Source organism: Centroberyx gerrardi, chromosome 17 (assembly GCF_048128805.1).
Source record: "Centroberyx gerrardi isolate f3 chromosome 17, fCenGer3.hap1.cur.20231027, whole genome shotgun sequence".
NCBI classification, from domain to species: domain Eukaryota; kingdom Metazoa; phylum Chordata; class Actinopteri; order Beryciformes; family Berycidae; genus Centroberyx; species Centroberyx gerrardi.
The window spans coordinates 4,330,109-4,350,175 of NC_136013.1; the positions used below are offsets into that span (position 1 = coordinate 4,330,109).

At 42.9% G+C, this 20,067-nt stretch overlaps 1 protein-coding gene across 1 annotated transcript in view; it reads left to right on the forward strand.

Annotated features, from left to right (window-relative positions):
- atrn (attractin) overlaps window positions 1-20,067 on the forward strand; it is a 114,097-nt gene that overhangs the window by 24,486 nt on the left and 69,544 nt on the right. Inside the window, exons 7-15 of the mRNA XM_071922496.2 lie at window positions 466-556; window positions 3,152-3,401; window positions 4,148-4,331; window positions 5,595-5,749; window positions 8,766-8,850; window positions 13,107-13,330; window positions 16,887-17,008; window positions 18,526-18,664; window positions 19,330-19,511. Of these exons, the coding sequence (XP_071778597.2) occupies window positions 466-556; window positions 3,152-3,401; window positions 4,148-4,331; window positions 5,595-5,749; window positions 8,766-8,850; window positions 13,107-13,330; window positions 16,887-17,008; window positions 18,526-18,664; window positions 19,330-19,511 (1,432 nt within the window). The remainder of the gene's footprint in view (window positions 1-465; window positions 557-3,151; window positions 3,402-4,147; window positions 4,332-5,594; window positions 5,750-8,765; window positions 8,851-13,106; window positions 13,331-16,886; window positions 17,009-18,525; window positions 18,665-19,329; window positions 19,512-20,067) is intronic.

Consider the following 20,067-nt stretch of genomic DNA (forward strand, 5'->3'; position numbering starts at 1 on the left):
ATTACTCAAAATCTATATGTGAGGCCAAAAAATCAGTAAAGGGATATTCCACCCACAAAAAACAGCTTTCCCTTATGTCTGGTACTGGACAGTCGTATCATTCTCCTCCTGATTGTCACTGTTGAGCTTGTTTGTCCCAGTAGGGGATGCTAACAGTTGGCTCCCTGGCAGTATCTACAGTAACAAGTACCCCTGTGGTTATGTTTACAATGTGGACATAATATAACATAATGCAATTAAAAATGTATGTGTCAAAAGAATAAGCTCACCAGATGGACCATTTGGTGTAAGAATGTCTTATATCAAGGCGCTACTGGCTGCACTGTTTACAGTTTATTTTCTTTGACATATAAAATGATAAAACACAGAGGAGAGAAAACAAATAACACAATGTGCAGGTGAGCTAAAATCATCCCCAAGGTGTTCCTCATTGTCACCCTGTCTCCTGCCTCTCTCTTTCTGTAGATTCAACCTCAGTGCGAAGAGCTGGCTGCCCCTCGACCCCTCTGTCAACTCCGTCACGCCGCGATACGGACACTCTCTGGCTCTGCACGAGGTACGGAGAGCGGCGGGGATGACAGTCAAATGCATATGTACCAGGACAGGGAGGTGAAGGAAGCCTTTTCTGAATCGGAGACATTTTAAATGCAAAGCCTGGGTGGCACTGATGCAGAGCTGTATTGACAACTTGCATAGTAACACATGGTGCAGGGACAGCAGGGGGTCAGTGCAGGATGTTAAATAGACGGTACACTGTACACATAATGCTACATATATACATTTCCCTCATATTTGCAGTATATTTCATATATCACACTACAAATCTGTTTTTCTGTCGACTCAGCCACAGCGTAATATGGACTTGACATCAAAAGAGGACGAGGCAAAACAACAGATGACAAGAAAATTAAGTAGTGACACAAGCGGAAAAATCGCAGACTCCCTGTCCTTTTTATTTATGCTTTTGATAGTATCTGGTTGCTGTCTGGAACTATTATGCTGTATAAATCTCTGGTTTTTGATACGCCGCAGTGTTAAATGAAGCGGTTTCTTCTCAACCAGAAAGACTGTTCGGAGCTGCTGATGGAATAATAAATTAGGAGCAGGAAGACTCGGCGGTACACCAGAGGAAGACGCGATCTGTCTGCTGTGTGGTTTGAGAGAGCTCAGTGAGACCTGAGTTTGTTTTGCAGTTTGTTTGTAATGCACAAACTGCACCGTGATATATAGATGCGTCTTGTGAGCCGATGTGGGCTGGGTGAGGAACTGAAATCAAATCAATGTTGATTTAAGAGACATAATTGACAGAAGTCTCACAGCCAGAGAGGGTGTAGCAGTCAAGACCCGCCCCTGGAAACACATCATCCCACCAGAAGCTTCTCTTCTGGGTCTCCCTTTACTCTGTGTCGCTGTCAGCTTCCCCATTGATGTAATACTAAGGGAAAAAGACTGCCCACTCTGCTTTATAAAACGCTGACTAGGATCTGACTAGAAACTTCTCTGCCGTGTTCCCACTTCTCTGTTTCCCTTTTTCACCGTCTGAATGAAGAGAAAAATATGATACGCAGCACACCTCTCCCTCTCCTGAAAAAGGAACAAATGAAAAAAACCAGCTTGGTGCTACAGTAGTTACAGGCTTGTCAGCTGTGAGCATCTTGACAAGTAATGTGATAATTTGAAGTGTTTTCTATGACTGTCATGGATACAGATAACACCTCTAATCTCTTAGCAACACCTTTCATCGAGACGACAAAGGCTTTGGAGTAGAAATGTGTTACCTGTCGTCAGATTACAGTCTTGCAAATTTAACCAGACACGGTTATTTTTGACCGGTGAATATACTCTCTATTGAAGAAACGGAAAAACAAAGAGAGCATTGCTACCATATTCCAGTGCTTATTTCATCCAAATCTGCTTAAAATACACAAAATCCAAAACGCACTAACTGAACTACAGCTACTGCTAGAAGCCAATCCCAAGGAGTTTCTTTATGTAACATTATCCATCATTTCTTGCAAACATCAAGTACATGGAAATAAAGATGACTCCTCCTGAAGTCAAACTGAAGAAAAGACGCCGCTCACCCGGTACAAGGCTCGGTTGAGGCGCTGGAGCTGGAGAATTATAGACTTGAAAAAGGCATCCGCACACTCACAATCTTGAGTGTACGGATGCCTTTTTTCAAGTCTATAATTCTCCCGCTCCAGCAGTGAAAGACGCTGTGCAATCCAGACTGTCTTCAGCCTTTCAGGAGAAGCATTGCTCTGTAGGAAACTGACTGGGAGTAAAGTCTAGGGAATAAGGTTAAACTTACTCAGCGCTGTCTGCTAGTCTTTGTCTGGAGGAGGCAGACATTATTATTATTCAAAACTGAAGGACAATAGGAAGGATATTGCTCAAGGGTTTGAATTTTACTTGGAGAGTCCCCAGTGTTTTTGATGTGTTCAAGGAATGTCCCTCAACTCTTTGACAAAGGTTAGAATGGATTAGATTGATCTTTAGTGATCCTCATAGGGTAAATCAAGCATAAGGAGTGACAGATTGTACCAATCGTTATGCCGCCTTCCTAATACTGAGTTGCACCACCGCTCAGACACTCCATGTCTGTTGTCTCAAGGCTTAAAACAATCCTTTTAAAGCCGCCTCCTCCCTTTCCTTATTGAAGTGGACTTAACAGGTAAAATCAATAAGGGATCTTAGCTTTCACCAGGAGTCACTTTCATGGGAAGAATGGAAACCTTTTGGATACACACTTGTATATATATATGTGTGTGTGTGATACAGTATATTCTCTGTGACATTCACATCCCTAAACTATATCCCTAATAACTAAATTATTATTTAGTTTAGTCGATTCAAATGAATAGTTTACAATGTTTGTCTGAGTTTGTGTCTAAAACATTTATCACATTTTAGAAAAGTTATCAAAAACATTCAACAAATAGAGAAAAAAATAAAAATAAAAAATAAAAAATAGAAGATCCAGATTGTAGAAGGCTAAAGTTTCCTTCTAGCCTTTAACAAATACTTTTTTGGGTTTTTTTATGCTCTAAATCATTTTGTGTCACTAGATGATGTGTATATTTCATTTTTGGAGTGGAACTCATATTTACAAGCTAATTCTTCTCCGTTGTCTCCTGGTTTGCTCCAGGGGAAGATCTACATGTACGGAGGGAAGATCGACTCCACGGGAAACGTGTCCAGCCAGCTGTGGGTCTTCCACATCCAGAACCAGACGTGGGTCCTGCTGAGCCCGCGGGCCAAAGACCAGTACGCCGTGGTGGGACACTCGGCCCACATCGTGCCTCCCATCCAGGACGGGGCCGGTCCGATCATGCTGGTTCTGTTTGGACACTGTCCTCTCTACGGTTACATCAGCCAAGTCCAGGAATACAACATCGGTAAGTTGTCAGCGCTGTCAGGGGGCAGCAGAGAGACCAAACCTGTAACCAAAACATCACCGGTTCAGTCCTCGCAACCGCCATGTGTCCCGTTGATGTGTCCTTGAGGAAGACACTCAACCCCGGGCTGTTCACTCCTTGTAAATCGCTCTGGATAGGCGCATGTGCCAAATGCCTAAATTGTAAAAATCGGAAATTAACACCAGCCACCAAGCTAATGCTGGTATATTTTGGCCCTGGCTGGTAAATCTGTGTACTCCACCAGCCGCGTTGGCAGGCAACCAAACATCATTTAGAGGGCTTGTTCTATTCTAAAAGCCAATCTGTCTGAGGAATGGGGATGAATTCACCCGCCAAGAGTTCATTTCCCACCCCGATCCCCGTTTGCTCACATCAGTGATAAAGCAGCAAATGAAAAAGTAATTTGGCGATCACCATCAGCTGAAGAATCACAATACAAACTGATATCAGCCTGATGCTGCTTTCGTACTTGTAATGCATACCAGGAGGTTACAACATGATTTGACGAGATGAGAAAATGAGATTTATATCGGCTTATAAAGCTGGCTAGACCCTATTTCACAAATACAAAGGTGGGTGAACTGACTGATCCTCCACCGAAAACCCTCAGAGACCTTCCTTTACCTGTAGTTCCTCTTCCGTCTCTACTTGGTAGTTCAATTATTTTGATAACTTGAAGATAACTCCCTGTCGCTCAGATGTTAACCTGGCTCTCTTTTCTCCAGCCAAGAACACATGGAGCGCTGTGTCTACAGACGGCGCGCTGGTCCAGGGCGGCTACGGCCACAGCAGTGTGTTCGACCCCGGCACCAGAGCCATCTACATCCACGGAGGGTACAAGGCCTTCAGCGCCAACAAGTACGGCCTGGCAGGAGACCTGTACAAGTTCGATGTGGACAAGAGCAAATGGTATGCTTCTGTTTTTGGCTGGTGATTTGTTTTGTTTTGTTTTGTTCTTCTCAGCCTTCAGAACCATGTGATTTATCAAGTGAAATAAATTTAAAGGATTTTGTCTGGCTTTGGTGGAGAGAAACATCAACAGCACAGTGAAATAAAACATACTGACACATGCTACAGGGAAACACTGACTTCAGTGCAACGGAACAATGATTATACATCACTGTACAAAGTTTAGGAATTGCACTAAAACACTGCATCTGAGCAACAAAAGTTTTACACACTTATTCAAACATGACTGTGCGTTTTGTGTGGTCTAGATATAGTCAAGAAATGTATGTTTTCATAAAATTTTGCAATTTGAAATGGGAAATGTGTAGGAAGGAGCTTTGTACATACATGAAGAGCTTCCTTCCCATGTAACAACTCCCCCAGGCCTTCATGCTTTCTTAATCAACGGGTTAAATATAGCTTTGATAAATGTGTTGTAACTTAAAATAGACTTCTGAATGACGCTCAGACCTGCAGCCATCAGCATACATTATAAAAAGGATTACTGCCCAGTTAGCTACACATTACATGTTTGTTTTTATCTTTGTAAGTATTATCTTTGTATAACATTGTTGCTGTTCTACGCTCACATTGGTGTCCAGTTGGTCTGCTAACCCACTGACATTAGGGGAAAACTGGAGTGAGTCTGTGCTGTATCCACTTGTAGCTCCACTTCCACTGTGTTCACTTACTGAGACTTTTCAAGTAAGAATTATTTAGGAAGTGCTTTTAAGAAAAAAAACATGTCACAAAGTGCTTTACAGTGCAGCAGAGAGCAGAAGTACAGATAAAATCAAGAGAACTAACAGAATCACAAACACCTTTTGAGAATGACATGACATGATTTACATTTACACTGATGCGTTGGCTGTCATCTCTCATCTTTCCATTACTAACAATATCCTATACTACACCAATACTATGCTATAATATACTGTACTGCACTAATACTGGCATACTATATTATGCTACAGCAATATTACCCAAGAGGCCATTATTTACTGTGATCAGAGGTACAACATTGATGCATGAATAGGTACAAAGTGCAGCAGAGGATCATGTACAAGTGTATCATAGCTTATTAACAGCATTATTAATTGACTGTATTAGTGGTCGCCAGTAAGTGTGTGTGCTGTCTTAAAACTGTTGGAATAACTCTTTGACCAACCACATTTCTCGGCTGAAACAATAACTATAACATCTATGAACTGTGTGTTTGTCCAGGGTCATTCTGAGGGACAGCGGCTTCTTCCGCTACCTCCACACGGCGGCGATAGTGAGCGGGACGATGCTAGTGTTTGGAGGAAACACGCACAACGACACATCCATGAGCCACGGGGCCAAGTGCTTCTCCTCCGACTTCATGGCCTACGACCTGGGTCAGTACCGCCTGCACCCCAGCAGCTCCTCCTGCCGCTCCTCCTGCTGCCGCGCTCGGGGAAGGGTTCTGCTGAGCATGCATGATTTATTAAATTATTTTTTTTCCCAGCGCCTGCCCTGCTTTACATTCATACGGTCACTCACATTCACACCTGGGAGCTGCCCAGTACAACCACAGTCTTTTACTGCCGGCCACTGAGCAGCTCCACTGGAGCAATCGGGGGTCAGATGTCGTGTTCGAAGGTACGTGAGGGGTAAACCGTAGAGAGGAGGAAGTTTACTAATCTGAGCACTTTCCCCGCCAGTCTGGGGATTCAAACTGGTGGCTACTGGGAGACAAGGTCACTTCTCCGACCTGTATTATATCTCTAGCAGCACTCTACCTTCATGATATCAGGCGCAGCATTAGAGAAGCAAGCTTGTGACCAGAAAGCCGTCTGTTTGAATCCCAGGACTAGCAGAAAAAAATAATGGCGAGGGAAGTGATTGAGTATCGTTCTTCCCTCCTTCAATAATTGACGTGCCCTCGAGCAAGACATTTAACCCCCAGTTGCTCCGGTACAGCTGGTCAGTGGCCAACAGCAGAAGATAGTAGTTGTTCAGGGCAACTCCCGGATGTGAAGGCGTGGAACTGATGAGAAGCCGGGTGTTGCTGAAAAACGGCATGTGTGCTCAGCCAACTTTCCCTGGATAAAAACAGGGTTTTCTCTCTTTATTTATTTCATTAAGTATCAAGATCAGAAGTTGATTGCTTTCAATTACAGCACACTGATGTTGACTGCTAATCAAAAGAACAATCAAAGTTCTCTGATATGTCCTAATAGAAGTTGGAAGAGCTTTGTCAGAATCCATACTCGCATCCTCATTTGGCTTGTTGCCTGCAAACATAGTTGAAAATTGAGTCTGCCGTCTTCCGCAGTGCTGTCATAAGCCCCTCATTAATGGGAGGCTTCAGTCTGTCTGGATGATATGGAGTATTCCCTGCAGGCCGCGAAATGGCCCCAGGACATCCTGTTTTTCCGCGTCATTACGGGGTGATTGACAGGCAGCGAAATTACAATCTCCGGGGGCCAAGAACCCCCTGTGCGACTGGCTTTGTTCATGAGAATTGCATGGTGGAACCAAACTCCCCTTTTTCATTCGACGGCTCATCTGCACTGGTGTTGAAAAGAGCAGATGATAGATTGCAGCAGCACATGTGGATGTATCGCATTAATTTAATTCTTAGCATAGTGTCCCATTTATACGTTCAGCATACCGCATGCCCTCTATTGAGTGGCGTAATGAGAGTAACTCTCCTCAAATTGGCCACCGCGGAAAATGAATTGTTTTTATGTTTTCCCCGGAGAGTTTGCGTTGGAGTTTAACTTCATGAATTAAAAAGTTTATGAGTGTTTTTTTTCCCCAGCTGTGACCCCTGTCCCCACCCTGCCACTCCCCGTCCTCCGTCTGACTCTGTAATTGGACAGAAAAGTCTAGCGGACTGTTTCCCAACCCCCCCGCCCCCGCCCCGCCACCGAACAGCTGCGGGGACAGTGGCATAGCGGCGGCTCTGTAATTGTCTGGTAATTACGGTCGAGATGGGCCGCGCTCCGAGGACTAATTGCCCCTCCTTAACAAGCTGAACTCAATTAGAGCGTAGGATTTAAGGGCTGTCCGCTGTCCTGACATTGGTGGATGGCATGGTAATAAATCCCCACTCCACACTCTGCCGGGCCAGTGCGCCACGCCACCTGCGCTACCCGTCACCGACACCAGAGGGCACTGTCCGCCTGCGAATGTGCACGTCTCATAGATGTCATTCTCTCCTCTGGGAAACCATGATGACTTGCACTGCATTGTACAGGATGAAGGTGATGTACTGCAGTCACTGTTTTGTGTTACAACATCTTTGACTTTCAAGCTCACACGCCTAATCTTTTTTTTTTTTTTTGTTTTGTTTTGTGCTGACTCATGATGCACACCGTCACATACTGTACCGAGTTTAATTTAGGAAATCTAGGGCACACGATTGCCATATTAATTTATTCATTTTCTTTACCCACTTATTCCTTTTCAGGGTCACGGGGGAGCTTGAGCCTATCCCAGAATGCAGTGAGTGGAAGGCAAGGAAACAGATGGTTAACACAACTAGACAGACAAGCACTCGCACTCTAATTCATACCTAGTCGCCAATCCAGCTGACTTTCATGTCTTTGGAGTAGAGACGGGACGATACGCTTATCTCACGATACGATTCAATACGCGATACAGGCTTCACGATTCAATACAACCACGATACGATGTGATAAATAAAAGTCCAATGACAACAAAGTCTGATTGTGCAGAATTATGTTTATTTCTGAGACACAAATCTTTCTAGCGATGCCGTTGTCTTGCTAGAATGTAAACAGCAATTTAAAAATGTCGTTACAAAGTGCAAATAATATAATTTGGATGGAGAGCTTGAGAAATTGTGATGGTCACGCGTCTCATTTGTTATTGCTACAGCAGAATAAAATGGAGCTAATATCGCGATTCATTTTTCTGCCCCGCGATACGTATTGTCACTTTTTTGCAATTATTGCGATATATTGAATTTCAATACATCGTCCCGTCCCTACTTTGGACTTTTGGGAGGAAACCGGAGCGCCCAGAGGAAACCCAGGTGAACATACAAACTCCACACAGACAGGACCAAGGCCGGGAATCGAACCGCAGTCCTTCTTGCTGTGAGGCGACAGTGTCAGTGCCACATGAACACACACACACACACACACACACACACACCTGTCCACATTTTCCCAAAGGATTCATAGTCAGGACCGTTACTCCTGTCAGTCTGGTGTCTCGGTCAAGGACACTTTTCCAGAGACTGACACATCGGTTGTCACGGGTTTGAAAGCTGTTAAAGGTCTCGCTAACAACCCACTGCGTGTCAGTTGAATTTGCCGTTGTTTGAAGACGTATGATTTAATATCTGGAAGCAGGTCAAGAGTTTGACCTCTGTCTGTCTTTTCTTCTGTGTTTTTGCAGCGTGTGACGAGTGGACGGTGCTGCCCAGACCAGACCTCCACCACGATGTCAACCGCTTCGGGCACTCTGCAGTCTTCAGTGACAGGTAGTAATTTATGTAGCACTTATGTAAAAGCAGAGTTTACAAAGTGCTTTGCAAAATGTCATCACAAGAACAGCTAAGTATCTAACAGGAAGATAAAAAATGGGAAGCGTATTAAAAAGAAAAAGTGGTTAAAAATACTAAATGAAATGAGAAAGAAAAAGAGCATCATTACTTAAAAAGCATGTTCATAACAAAACCGGGCCTTGCCTTCATGTTTATTTTAATTTGTTGTGTTCTTATATAGGCCAACAGGTAAAGTATGGTACCAACACTGCCAGGGTTAGGGCTTCCATCCCCACACATGTTAAAACATGTATGAAGTCATGGTACTTAAAGGCCCTTTGAATAAAAGCCTCTATGAAATGGCATATGTTTTAGCAAGCAAGCATGTGAGCGCGTCTGATCTTAATATGTTTTCTTCTATGTGGATATAAATAAATTGTTAAAATGTACAAATTTTCCTGCAAAGGTCAGAAGGTTTGTCATTTACTGGGATTTTTCTTTTTCATGAGTTTTGTGTTATGGGAGTTTTCAGCTTCCCCTGTTATTTCTAATGGGAGATTACAGTTTCCCTGCTTCTTTTCCTAGTTGTTCATATTCATGATCACATTTCTGCTCTTGGAACATGGCTGCAGACACAAACTGCACACACTCAGCAGGAGGTCTGTTGCAAATAAACAACAATATGCATTCCAAACTGAAATACCCACCATTTGGTTGGAAAGATGACGCCTAATCTTAGAAAATGATCGCTCCCAAGAAAGTAAAGAACATTTATGGGTCACCATTAAAGTTATGAGTTATCTTTAAAAGCTTTGTTGGCAAAACAGTCACGCTGTTGAGAACATAACTCTGTTTTTCAAATATTGACTAAAACATTTCAGATAGCAAAGTTTTCTCCAAAATCAACATGTCGTAATATTGGAATGAAATCCTTCAAATCTTGATCAGGAGGTTTATGAAGGACACACACACTCACCAGGTTTGTGGTCCGTTACATTTCAATTTCACACAGTTCAAAACAGCAGTTCACATACCATAGAATAAAGCTGCAGGATAATGGCTAAAAATATAATCCCCGTTATTTTGATCTAGATGTTGTGATCACTATTACTAGTTGTGATGATTTTCAAGAACAAACTTATTTTACTCCTCTTTTGTCATCGTATATATCTTGACTGTTTTTAACTGCAGCGGACCTTGTGAATGAAATGGTTCGATATTGCCAATGTGCAAATATCGTCTAGTTATTCCATTCATTTTTATTCATATGATCATGCAGGATTAATTCTGCAGTCCTAGTCCAGAGCCTGTATTCTAATTTCCCTATAGATGGAATTATTGAATGCCAAAAGATTTCCAGTATTTGAATTCTGAAGAAAATCCACATCTTGAATCAAATGAGTTGACCCTTAACCCTGATTAACCCTAACATGAACTGTATGGCAGCATGGGGGTGGGGGGGAGGGGGGGGAAGGGCAAGCATTGACGAGACACCCGACAGAGACGGCGTACCTGAAAACTTCCACACCTCGCTGCCACCCTTTTTAAAGAAAAACCCTCTGTGCGTTCATGCGTGACGTGTCAGTATTAGGCTGCGATATGAATAGATTCTGATAAGGATAGTGCTGCGACCAGAAGGGATGAGTCATCGCTAAGCATTATCTGCACCGCCAACAGAGCAAGGCACACCGATCCATATTAAATTATACATCCTGTTGTAGAGAAGGTATCAAATATCAACATGATTCACCGCCTCTGTTTGAGTCGATCCTCGCCGACGATGCCTTTTTTTTTTCTTTTTTTTTTCTTCCTCAGGGGCAATAGAGGGTTCGTTCGTTCATTCATTCATTCTTCAAATTCAGAATCACCTTAAAGCAATATTCCACTTAGTTTTAACATGGGGGTTATTCAGCACTTGACTGCCATGAAAAACAGAATATAAACTACTCACTAAGATCGGATGCAGCTTTCAGGGTATTTTCGTGGCTTCGTTCATATGAATTGGAAGTAAAAATCTGAACGCTACGAACTCGTCCGGCTGCATCCGATCTTGGTGAGTAGATTATATTCTGGTTTTCATGCCGGTTAAGAGCCGAGTTACCCCCCCATGTTAAAACTAAGTGGAACATTGCTTTAATCACATACATTTTCATTTGTCTTGGTGATGTTGGTGCAAAGATATTTTTACAACTGTGCAGACTAGTTTCACAGTACATACTGACACATGCAGGGACAACAGGGCCTCATGTGTAGTGCAAAGGGGGACCAGACAATACTCACAGCAATAATAATAAGCTGCATTTATAGTTTACAAAGTGCTTTACAGAAAGGCCTAAAAACAAGAATCATTAAATACATAATGGGGAGATAAAAATAGGAAACACAATGAAGAGAAAATGGGGTAAAAGAAAAACCAAATGAGATAAACAACAAAAGAAACAACACGAGATTAAAAGTGGGCAAGATCAAAAAACAATTACATGAAAGTAAGTCTATAAAAATGCGGTTTTAGAAGTTATTTAAAAGATGATAAGTACACAATACATATCCCTCTGCATATACAATTGATTAACAGTTTGATCCTTTTGCTGACGGATGGGTTAGCATGTATTCATCCCACGGATGTTGAAAATCCTTGAAAGTTTGTGGATTTGAGAAAAATAAAATAAGGCTTTAATAACGTTTTTCGAAAATGAAAGGATGGCCTTGAAAGTATTTGATTTGTTACTAAAATAAAGCGCCCAGATGCATCAATAAGCTCTCTGGACTTCTCTCCATCCCGGGATCAACACTTCACAACCTGAGGAAAACCCCGGGATGGAGATTTGTGCAGCAGCAGCTTTAAAATCAATGCTTTCACCAGGATTTCTTGACAAGATCATGAGTAAAAAAACGATTCCTCTATGATGACTCATTTTGACCAATGTCATATCTAACCCCAAGTATGCACCTCAAAAACCAGTGGGGAGAAAAAGGGCTTCCAAAGTTGCACAGGATACAATCAAACTAAATGGATTAAAATATTTATTAAATCTTCAAAAGTGCATAAATGAACAACAGCAGGTGAACATACTGTATATAGGCTACAAGCATGGAGAGTATGCAATATGTTTTGAGCTCAGTGTTGCCTGAGGAAGAGCATTTATGAGCTTTTGAAGCTTTAATAAAGCTTTTTTAATAAAGCTTTAATACATATTTTGCCGTTGCACAAGTAAGGTGCTTCCAATCCCTTTATTTTGATTAGATCTAACCCCAAAACATGGCAGTTTTGAGTCTTGAATTTCACCAAACAAGGCCTTGAAAGTCATTGAAAAAGTCCTTGAATTTGATATCCAAGTGAGTGTGGGAAACCCTGACTCATCCATCCATTCATTTATTCAGTCAGTGAGAGGGGAGAGTGCAGTACCTTCTATGGAGAGCAGACCATACAGATCCTCACTTAATACGCCCTTCAACTGTCTCAGTCATCCTCTCCGTGATGACTCGCAGCTTTTAAATGAGAAAGAGAGCATCATGGGTAGTAGCGGCGAGCCACACGTAGACCCTGCAAAACCGCTCACCTTCTCCTCCTCTTCCCCTCCCGCGTGCCTCTTCCTGATCCCTCCGCTCAGCGGGACGTCCAGAACGAGCGGTTTGAAGTGAGCTCTCTCTGATCCGAGGAGGGTTTTGATCAGATTGGTGCAAATTGTCCATCCTTTCCCGCCCAGCCGCCACCAACACACACACACACACACACACACACACACATACACACACAGTCACAGTCACACACTAATCCCAGCAGCTGCACAAAGGCCAGTGGAGAGAGATGTTCAGAGATGCCCCGGACCTGGCTTGTACACACACATGTACACACACACACACACACACGCACCACAGCAGGGGGCTCTGTCAGGTCCATCCGCACAGGAAGGGAGCGCTTGTTGGGGATTTAATGGACTTGCGAGGGGGGGTGGAAGCCCAGGAGGAGGGGAAGACTACTCTGACTAAGCTCCTCCAGCGCTCACAGTGCAGAGGGGGTCGAAACCCGGGGAGATTGCCGGGCAGAAATCGACTCGTCTTATTTCCTGTCTTTCATGTATCCCTTCCCTCTTCTCACCTTGTTCTCACCTCGCCCTCCTGTTGGCTTGTACCTGCTCTGCCGGATCGGATTTGCAAAGCCCTTTGGTTTAACATCTCTCTCTCTCTCTGTCCTTCTCCCTCTCTCTCTCTCTCTCTCCCCGTCTCTTCCCCTCGCCTCTCTTGTCTTACAGTGTGATGTATGTGTTCGGGGGCTTCAACAGCCTGCTGCTGAGCGACGTCCTGATGTACACCTCGCCCAGCTGCCCGGCCTTCTCCGGCGCCGCGTCGTGCGGCCAGGCCTGGCCGGGGATCCGCTGCCTCTGGAACAGCACCCAAGGGTCCTGCCTGCCCTGGGAGAGCAGCCCCGACGCTCAGGAGCCGCAGCAGCTCCCGGCCTCCTGTAATACCAGATCATGTAGGTGGAAACCCCAACCCACACACACCCCCGCCCCCCGTATTCACACCACCTCTCCCGTCGTGTTGAGATCCAGCCCCGGTGTTCATCCGCTACGTAAATTGAACACGGGAGCTTTTCCCTGTCTCGCTGTTTCTCCTTGATTTCCTGCCGCCCTCATCTGCATTCACAGCAGCGTGACGTCCGATGAGATCTATAGACTGTCTGAAATAGCTTGTTTGTCACAGGCTGCCGATGCAAGTCAGAGATTGAAAATAGCAAATATGTGTCACCAGGGTGTGTGTGTGTGTACACGTGTGTGCTTGTATGCTGCTTTTTGATCATTTAGACCTATTATGTTGACATTACTGCTGTCACAGCCTTGATATGTCAACACCCCTTTATAATGTAAAGATTTGTGTAATGTATGCATTGTAAGTAGGGTTCAGAGGCAGCAGGGGGAAAACGAAACGACTCCTGTGTGTAGAGCACATGGGTGATATGTGAAAATGTGTTTTATCAGCACCTTCATGTTTCATTAACGTGTGTACTTAAAATAAGCATAATTTCCTCACCATTTTTCTCACTAAAAGGGTAAAAAAATGGAAACAAACGTCAACACTGAACATGTAATTGCACATATATGCAACTATGTAAATGAGAAACAGAAGGGGATATTTTGAGAGGAAGGAAATCAGAATAGCATGTTGTCTGATGGTGTTGACACAAAGTAATGACATGCATGGATTTTGTGAAAAAATGGTAGAATCAGGAGTTTGCATCGAAACATAGCTTGATGGCTCAGAACTTATTCTATAAACGTCTGATTAGATTTTCTTCAAAATTAAGACCTGGTTTGTCCCAGTTCTCAAGAATCAGTGCCTTGTCTAGGGATGCGTGTGTGTGCACATGTGCGTTTGTTTGTGTGTGAGTGTGTGTGTGTTGGGAGTAGAGGAAGAGGTAATCATCAGGGACGGCGCAGCCGGGTCTTTCGCCTCCCGCCGAGAATTCTTTTTCGTCTGCCGTTTGCCATTTGTCACGGTTGTGGGAAAAAAAATCCTCCGTTTCCCCAACACGGCCGGTCTCATTTTCCAGGGTCGGCATCTACAGAAGCGCCGGGAGATGAAAACTGCGCACCGGCATATCTTTCAGGCAGATTTAATACCAGGGAGGCCTCTGCTATGTCTGTGTTGACGTCCTGCCCCAGTTTCCCCCGTAGAAAGCTCTTCCTGCTGAGAGGAGAGGTGGAACTGTGACCCGTCCTCCCAGCCAGGAGCGCAGCTGTCTGCGGCTCATCGCAGAAGCACAATTACTTAAATTGCCATGCACAATAAATGTACAGGAACTAAATACATTTTCTACTTTTCCATTTTTAGGCTTGTAGGTGAAGCACTTATGAGGAATGAATTGCATTGAGTGCAACAGTAGAAAAAACTTAAATTCCTAGATCAACATGAATGCAAAAACCAGTAGTAATCAGTGTAATGGTTGCAGCCACAATGTCCTTATAATATCCCAAAGACCATGGAATGATCATGTAAGGAGAGTAAGCTGGAATAAGTCTGTTTTCAGTGATGGGAAATTCACTTTTTGATCCACTAGACACTGTCCTAAATTCAACCAGTCACACACTTTTTAAAATCACTGTTAAAGGCTAAATATGATAACAAAAAATCTAAGCCGCACATGTTACAGGTTGTAGTTCATTTATTCAAGTATGTTTACAGTGATGGAGCGCTTAAAGCAGATAATATTGACAATAGGATAAAAAGAATCTAAAATGAACACATTCAAGAGAGCACAGAGAGCACCTTGCCTTGCTCATCATGTCTCCGCTCGCTCATTGAAATGTAGTTTTTCTTCTTTGGCCCCAGTGTCTCCCCCCTTCGCTCGCTGCAACGCACCACCTCTCTTATTATCTGTGTCTGCTGGCCCCTTAACTCCAACAGTATGTCGCCACATTGTGCTTCCAGTTTGACAGTCTTATCTAGCCTCGGGGCTGACAAGCTAAACTGACGTAGTGGGCGGCGAGGCTGCCCTATTTAGTGTTTTCCTCGGTAACAAGATTTCATATCAGAACGATTTATTCTCACATTACCTTGTTAAGGACGGTGCCCGGGATTGTTCATGGGTGGAATAAAAAAAAAGGCACATCGGACATACAGAGGGCAGTGCATGAGCGTCACTAGGGGGGGGGGAGAAAAAACTTACATCGCAAAATAAAATAAACATACAGGAATTTGCTGCAGAGACATATTGACAACCCAGTGTTGCACAGTACAAGGACAGCAGAGCCTCGCATTGAATGCAGAAGGACAGTGCAAGATGTACTCTGGTCAATAGACTGTAAATGTGACTCTATATATCTTCATTCAGCATTATGTGCATTCAAGTAGCATGATGTAAATGTTCCAGCAGTGTACCATGGGATAGTTCGACTGGGTTGAATGAAAATCAAGAAATGCCTTCTATAGAGCGGAGCAAGGACGTGAACAGTTATAGTGCAAGACATGCTGTGGGCAGTAGACTTGTATAGAGCTGCAACGATTAATTGATTAGTTGTCAACTATTAAATTAATCGCCAACTATTTTGATAATCGGTTTGAGTAATTTTTTAAGAAAAATAAGTCAAAATTCTCTGATTCCAGCTTCTTAAATGTGAATATTTTCTGGTTTCTTTACTCCTCTGACAGTAAACTGAATATCTTTGGGTTGTGGACAAAACAAGACATTTGAGGACGTCATCTTGGGCTTTGGGAAACACTGATCGACATTTTTCACCATTTTCTGACATTTTTATAGACCAAACAACTAATCGATTAATCGAGAAAATAATCGACAGATTAATCGACAGTGAAAATAATCGTTAGTTGCAGCCCTAGACTTGCATGTACCACACAGAATATGAATTTATTCAGGATTTCATGACTTTAAAGTCGAGATGAAATGGAAAAATGCCTTTTTAACCCTTTTAGATCACATCCCCGGTCATATTGTGCACCTATATACCAATATATGCCAAAAAAAATACAAAAAATCAATTTCTTTGTATTCTTATATCAAAATTCAATCATGTTTTCTTCCTGTAAAACAAAATATGCCGTGTGCTTACGTAAGCATGCCCATAACCAATTTCAACCAATAATATCATGACATCCACCCATTAGCTAGCTAGCAACAGCACGGTACTTCGGTGTGTCTTCGGGTGTTATGGCACGCCCACTTTTCAACGTTCAAATCAAATTCCTCCCAACGTTACGTCCCGCCTGTCTTTCCTGTTTCACTCGGAAATACGTCACGATACGGAAGTTAGACACTCTTGAAATGCCGTTTCATCTCGACTTTAATGATAACCCATAATGTGCTTTACTTTGATGCCAGCAATCATTTTCTAAGTAAGTAAGTAAAGTTTATTTATATAGCACCTTTCACAGAGCAAAGTCACAAAGTGCTTCACAGGAGTAAAATAGTTAAAATAAGACCATCATTTTCTTAGAGTAAGCGTCATTTTTTCCCCCCTTCAAATAGCGGATATCTCAGTTTGGAGCAAAACTCTTCATATATACTTTATTTGCAGATGCTGATACGGAGAGGTGTGACCAGTATACGGACTGCTACAGCTGCACTGCCAACACCAACGGGTGCCAGTGGTGTTCAGTCCAGTGTGTTTCTCTGGGAAGCAACTGCACCTCTGCCACGGTAAGAGAGCTGGCCCAGGCTGCCGGGCGGTGAAGAACCTGGCACCTTAATGTCTCCTCGCTCACTGGCAAACATTCATATCTCTTAAAACATGATTTAAGTTGTTTTTTTTCCCCCAAATCGCTAAGGTCCACTCCTCATTTTGGCACGCGTCCAATCCGCCAAGCAGCACTTGATTCAATATAATTTTAACATTCAAAACTGGTTTGCTAGTTATTCTTTGGTCTTCTTTCGCCGAAAGGCACCATGGGAGGAGGTAGAGAGCAGAGCGAATCAATTTTAAAGTTGTTTTTCAGAAATGTTTCTTGATGCTGTGGAAAAGCCTCTGATACAGCATCGAGATGACGTGACACTAAAATGCTCCAGTGAAACCAATACTAATCAAATTCTCTGAAACAGCATTTAGACTATTTGATGCTAAAACTCTTCATTTGAAGCCAGTTCTAAGGAAAAAAACGCTTTCAGGCCAGGTTGGCGCCGTAAAGATTAGTTTGCAGGAGAAACCATGACCGGACTCATTTGTCGAGCACCAGCGAACACGTTTGGTGGAAAGTGTGAGGAGCCGCTTTCTCCAGAAACACTCAGATGTTCTTTGACATTCCTTAACTGAAGGAATTGGTTCTGAAAGTACATGAAATAAGTGCTTTCTTAAAATTGTCCATATTCCAACGCTGGCATAAATCATGTGATAATGGTGTCAACATTCCCTGGTTGGTGGAGTTTAGCTGGCTTGATATCAGAGTGTAGGATGCTAGACCTGCATGCAATTGTCCTCTCGCATAATAATAACATAATTTTTCGCCTTAATAAGGGATTCTGCATCCTCCCCCTTTCAGTCTAACATCAAAATGAATAGGGTGTAAAATGATTGCCTTTAACGGCGTTCTATATTGTTTTTGCTTTCAAGTGTTTGTCTGTTATGCATTCATTATTTGTTGAGGTAGAGCTGAAGAGATTCAAAACCCATCAGAAGCTTAAAAAAAAAAATAAAAAATGCCAGCCATACTTCCAGTGTGTGATGGCTCTGTGAAACGTGGAAAACTTAAACAAAAAACACAGGCGTTGATGGAGGCACATTGTCTGTAGTTGGGACTGAAGCTATAATCTTCCAGTTATAGGCAGCCTCTCTCACTATAACTATGTTGATAATCGGTTCCTCGTTCCAGACTCCCTCCGTGGGTTTTCAATTCACGCCTGCCTGTGCTAAATATCCACAACATCTTTTTCAACTTAGATAATTAAGTCTTCACAAAGAAATTCTTTTTCATCGCCGATATAATAAGGTTGTTTCTCATTATGTACGGCACAAATGCTTTCATCTTTTTCACCGGAAATCTCATAAACTTAAAAAGACTTGGGGTCGTCTTAATGAAATTGTTGTGCATTCCATTCGTAATGAAATAACATTTCATTATGCCGCATGAACGAGTGTCATTTATGGAGCATGAAATGTAATAACTTGGTACCGCGAGTCCTAAGAGTTGATGCCTGGTATTTACCGTGTTTTCTCTTCCCAGGGGGCCATAATGGAGTATGAAGTTTGCCCCAAGGACAACCCCTCTTACGTCTGCAACAAGAAAACCAGCTGCAAGAGCTGCGCGGTGGACCAGAACTGCCAGTGGGAACCTCGCAACCAGGAATGCATCTCACTGCCAGGTAACTGTGGTCGTTAGAAAATGGAAATTAAATCAGCATTGCGCCGGGAAATTAGCATCACGTACACGCATGCAGGCGTAGACATAAATTAATCACATACACACGCACACAAATGCAAGCAGACATTAACACAAACACACACACACACACACACACACACATATGTATGCATAGACAACTCCACTATAGAATGATATGGCCTAGTTTAGACATGGTGCCCAGCCACAATTGGCGAATACATTATATTGAATACTGATCAAAATCTTCAAATCCGGTTACAAAATTAGGTCTGCAAAAGTATGGGATTTTGAAATGGAAAATGTATAGAAACCCTGTATGTATGTACACACACACACACAGACACACAGAGACACACACACACACGTCAAATAAATAGCTCCCTTTAATACATCCATTAATGCAAATAAGCGTCTCACAACACACACGCCAAACAACAGCTATAATCCATGATTAATACATCCATATGCATAATACCTCATTGTCCAATTACTATTTACATTTATATGTAAATGGTAATTGATTTCATATTCATAGACTTATATCACACGTTTCCAAAACATACAGTTGAACTATCTGTGGGAGTCTCTCAGCACCGACCAGTCATCCCTTCCCTCTCTCTCTCTGTCTCTCTCTCTCGGTTTCAGAGAACGTGTGCGGTGAAAGTTGGCACCTGGTGGGAAACTCCTGTCTGAAGTTCATCACAGCCAAGGACTCGTACGACAACGCCAAGCTGGCCTGCAGGAGCCACAACGCCGTGCTGGCCTCCCTCACCACGCAGAAGAAGGTGGACTTTGTCCTGAAGGAGCTGCAGATTATGAGCGTGGTGGTAAGCAGGAAGCGAGAAGGGGGGAGGGGGGGGAGGGACTGGGTATTAATTATTATATTTGATTAGATTTAGATTAGATGAAGCCTTAATGATCCCCGTGGGGAAATTGGGTCTCCACAGCAGCAGAGAATAGGATGTAGATAAGACGTAAGACACATAGAGAGTCGTGAAGATAAAACGGGGGAATTACAGCGAGAAGATTACAACAACCAAACATTTAAGAATAATACAGCAACTAAATAAATGGGGATGAAGATACAGCTTCTTCATTGACAGATTTTCAGGTTGAAACTGATGTGCAAGTGTGATTCGCTAGCTAGTCACATTGGCGACGTACAGATGAAACGAATATACAAGAAGAATCCAACAAGACCTTGTGTATATATATTATATACAGTATATTATCGGTTGCTTGTAATGTTGGTGATCCAGGAATTTAAGCTTATTTCAATGTTGCAGTCATTGTAAGTCTCGCCAGTTAAGAGTGTTGGCTCAAAACTTAAATATAAATATAAATGTAAATGTAATCTGTGTGTCAGACAGTCCAGCCTTAAAT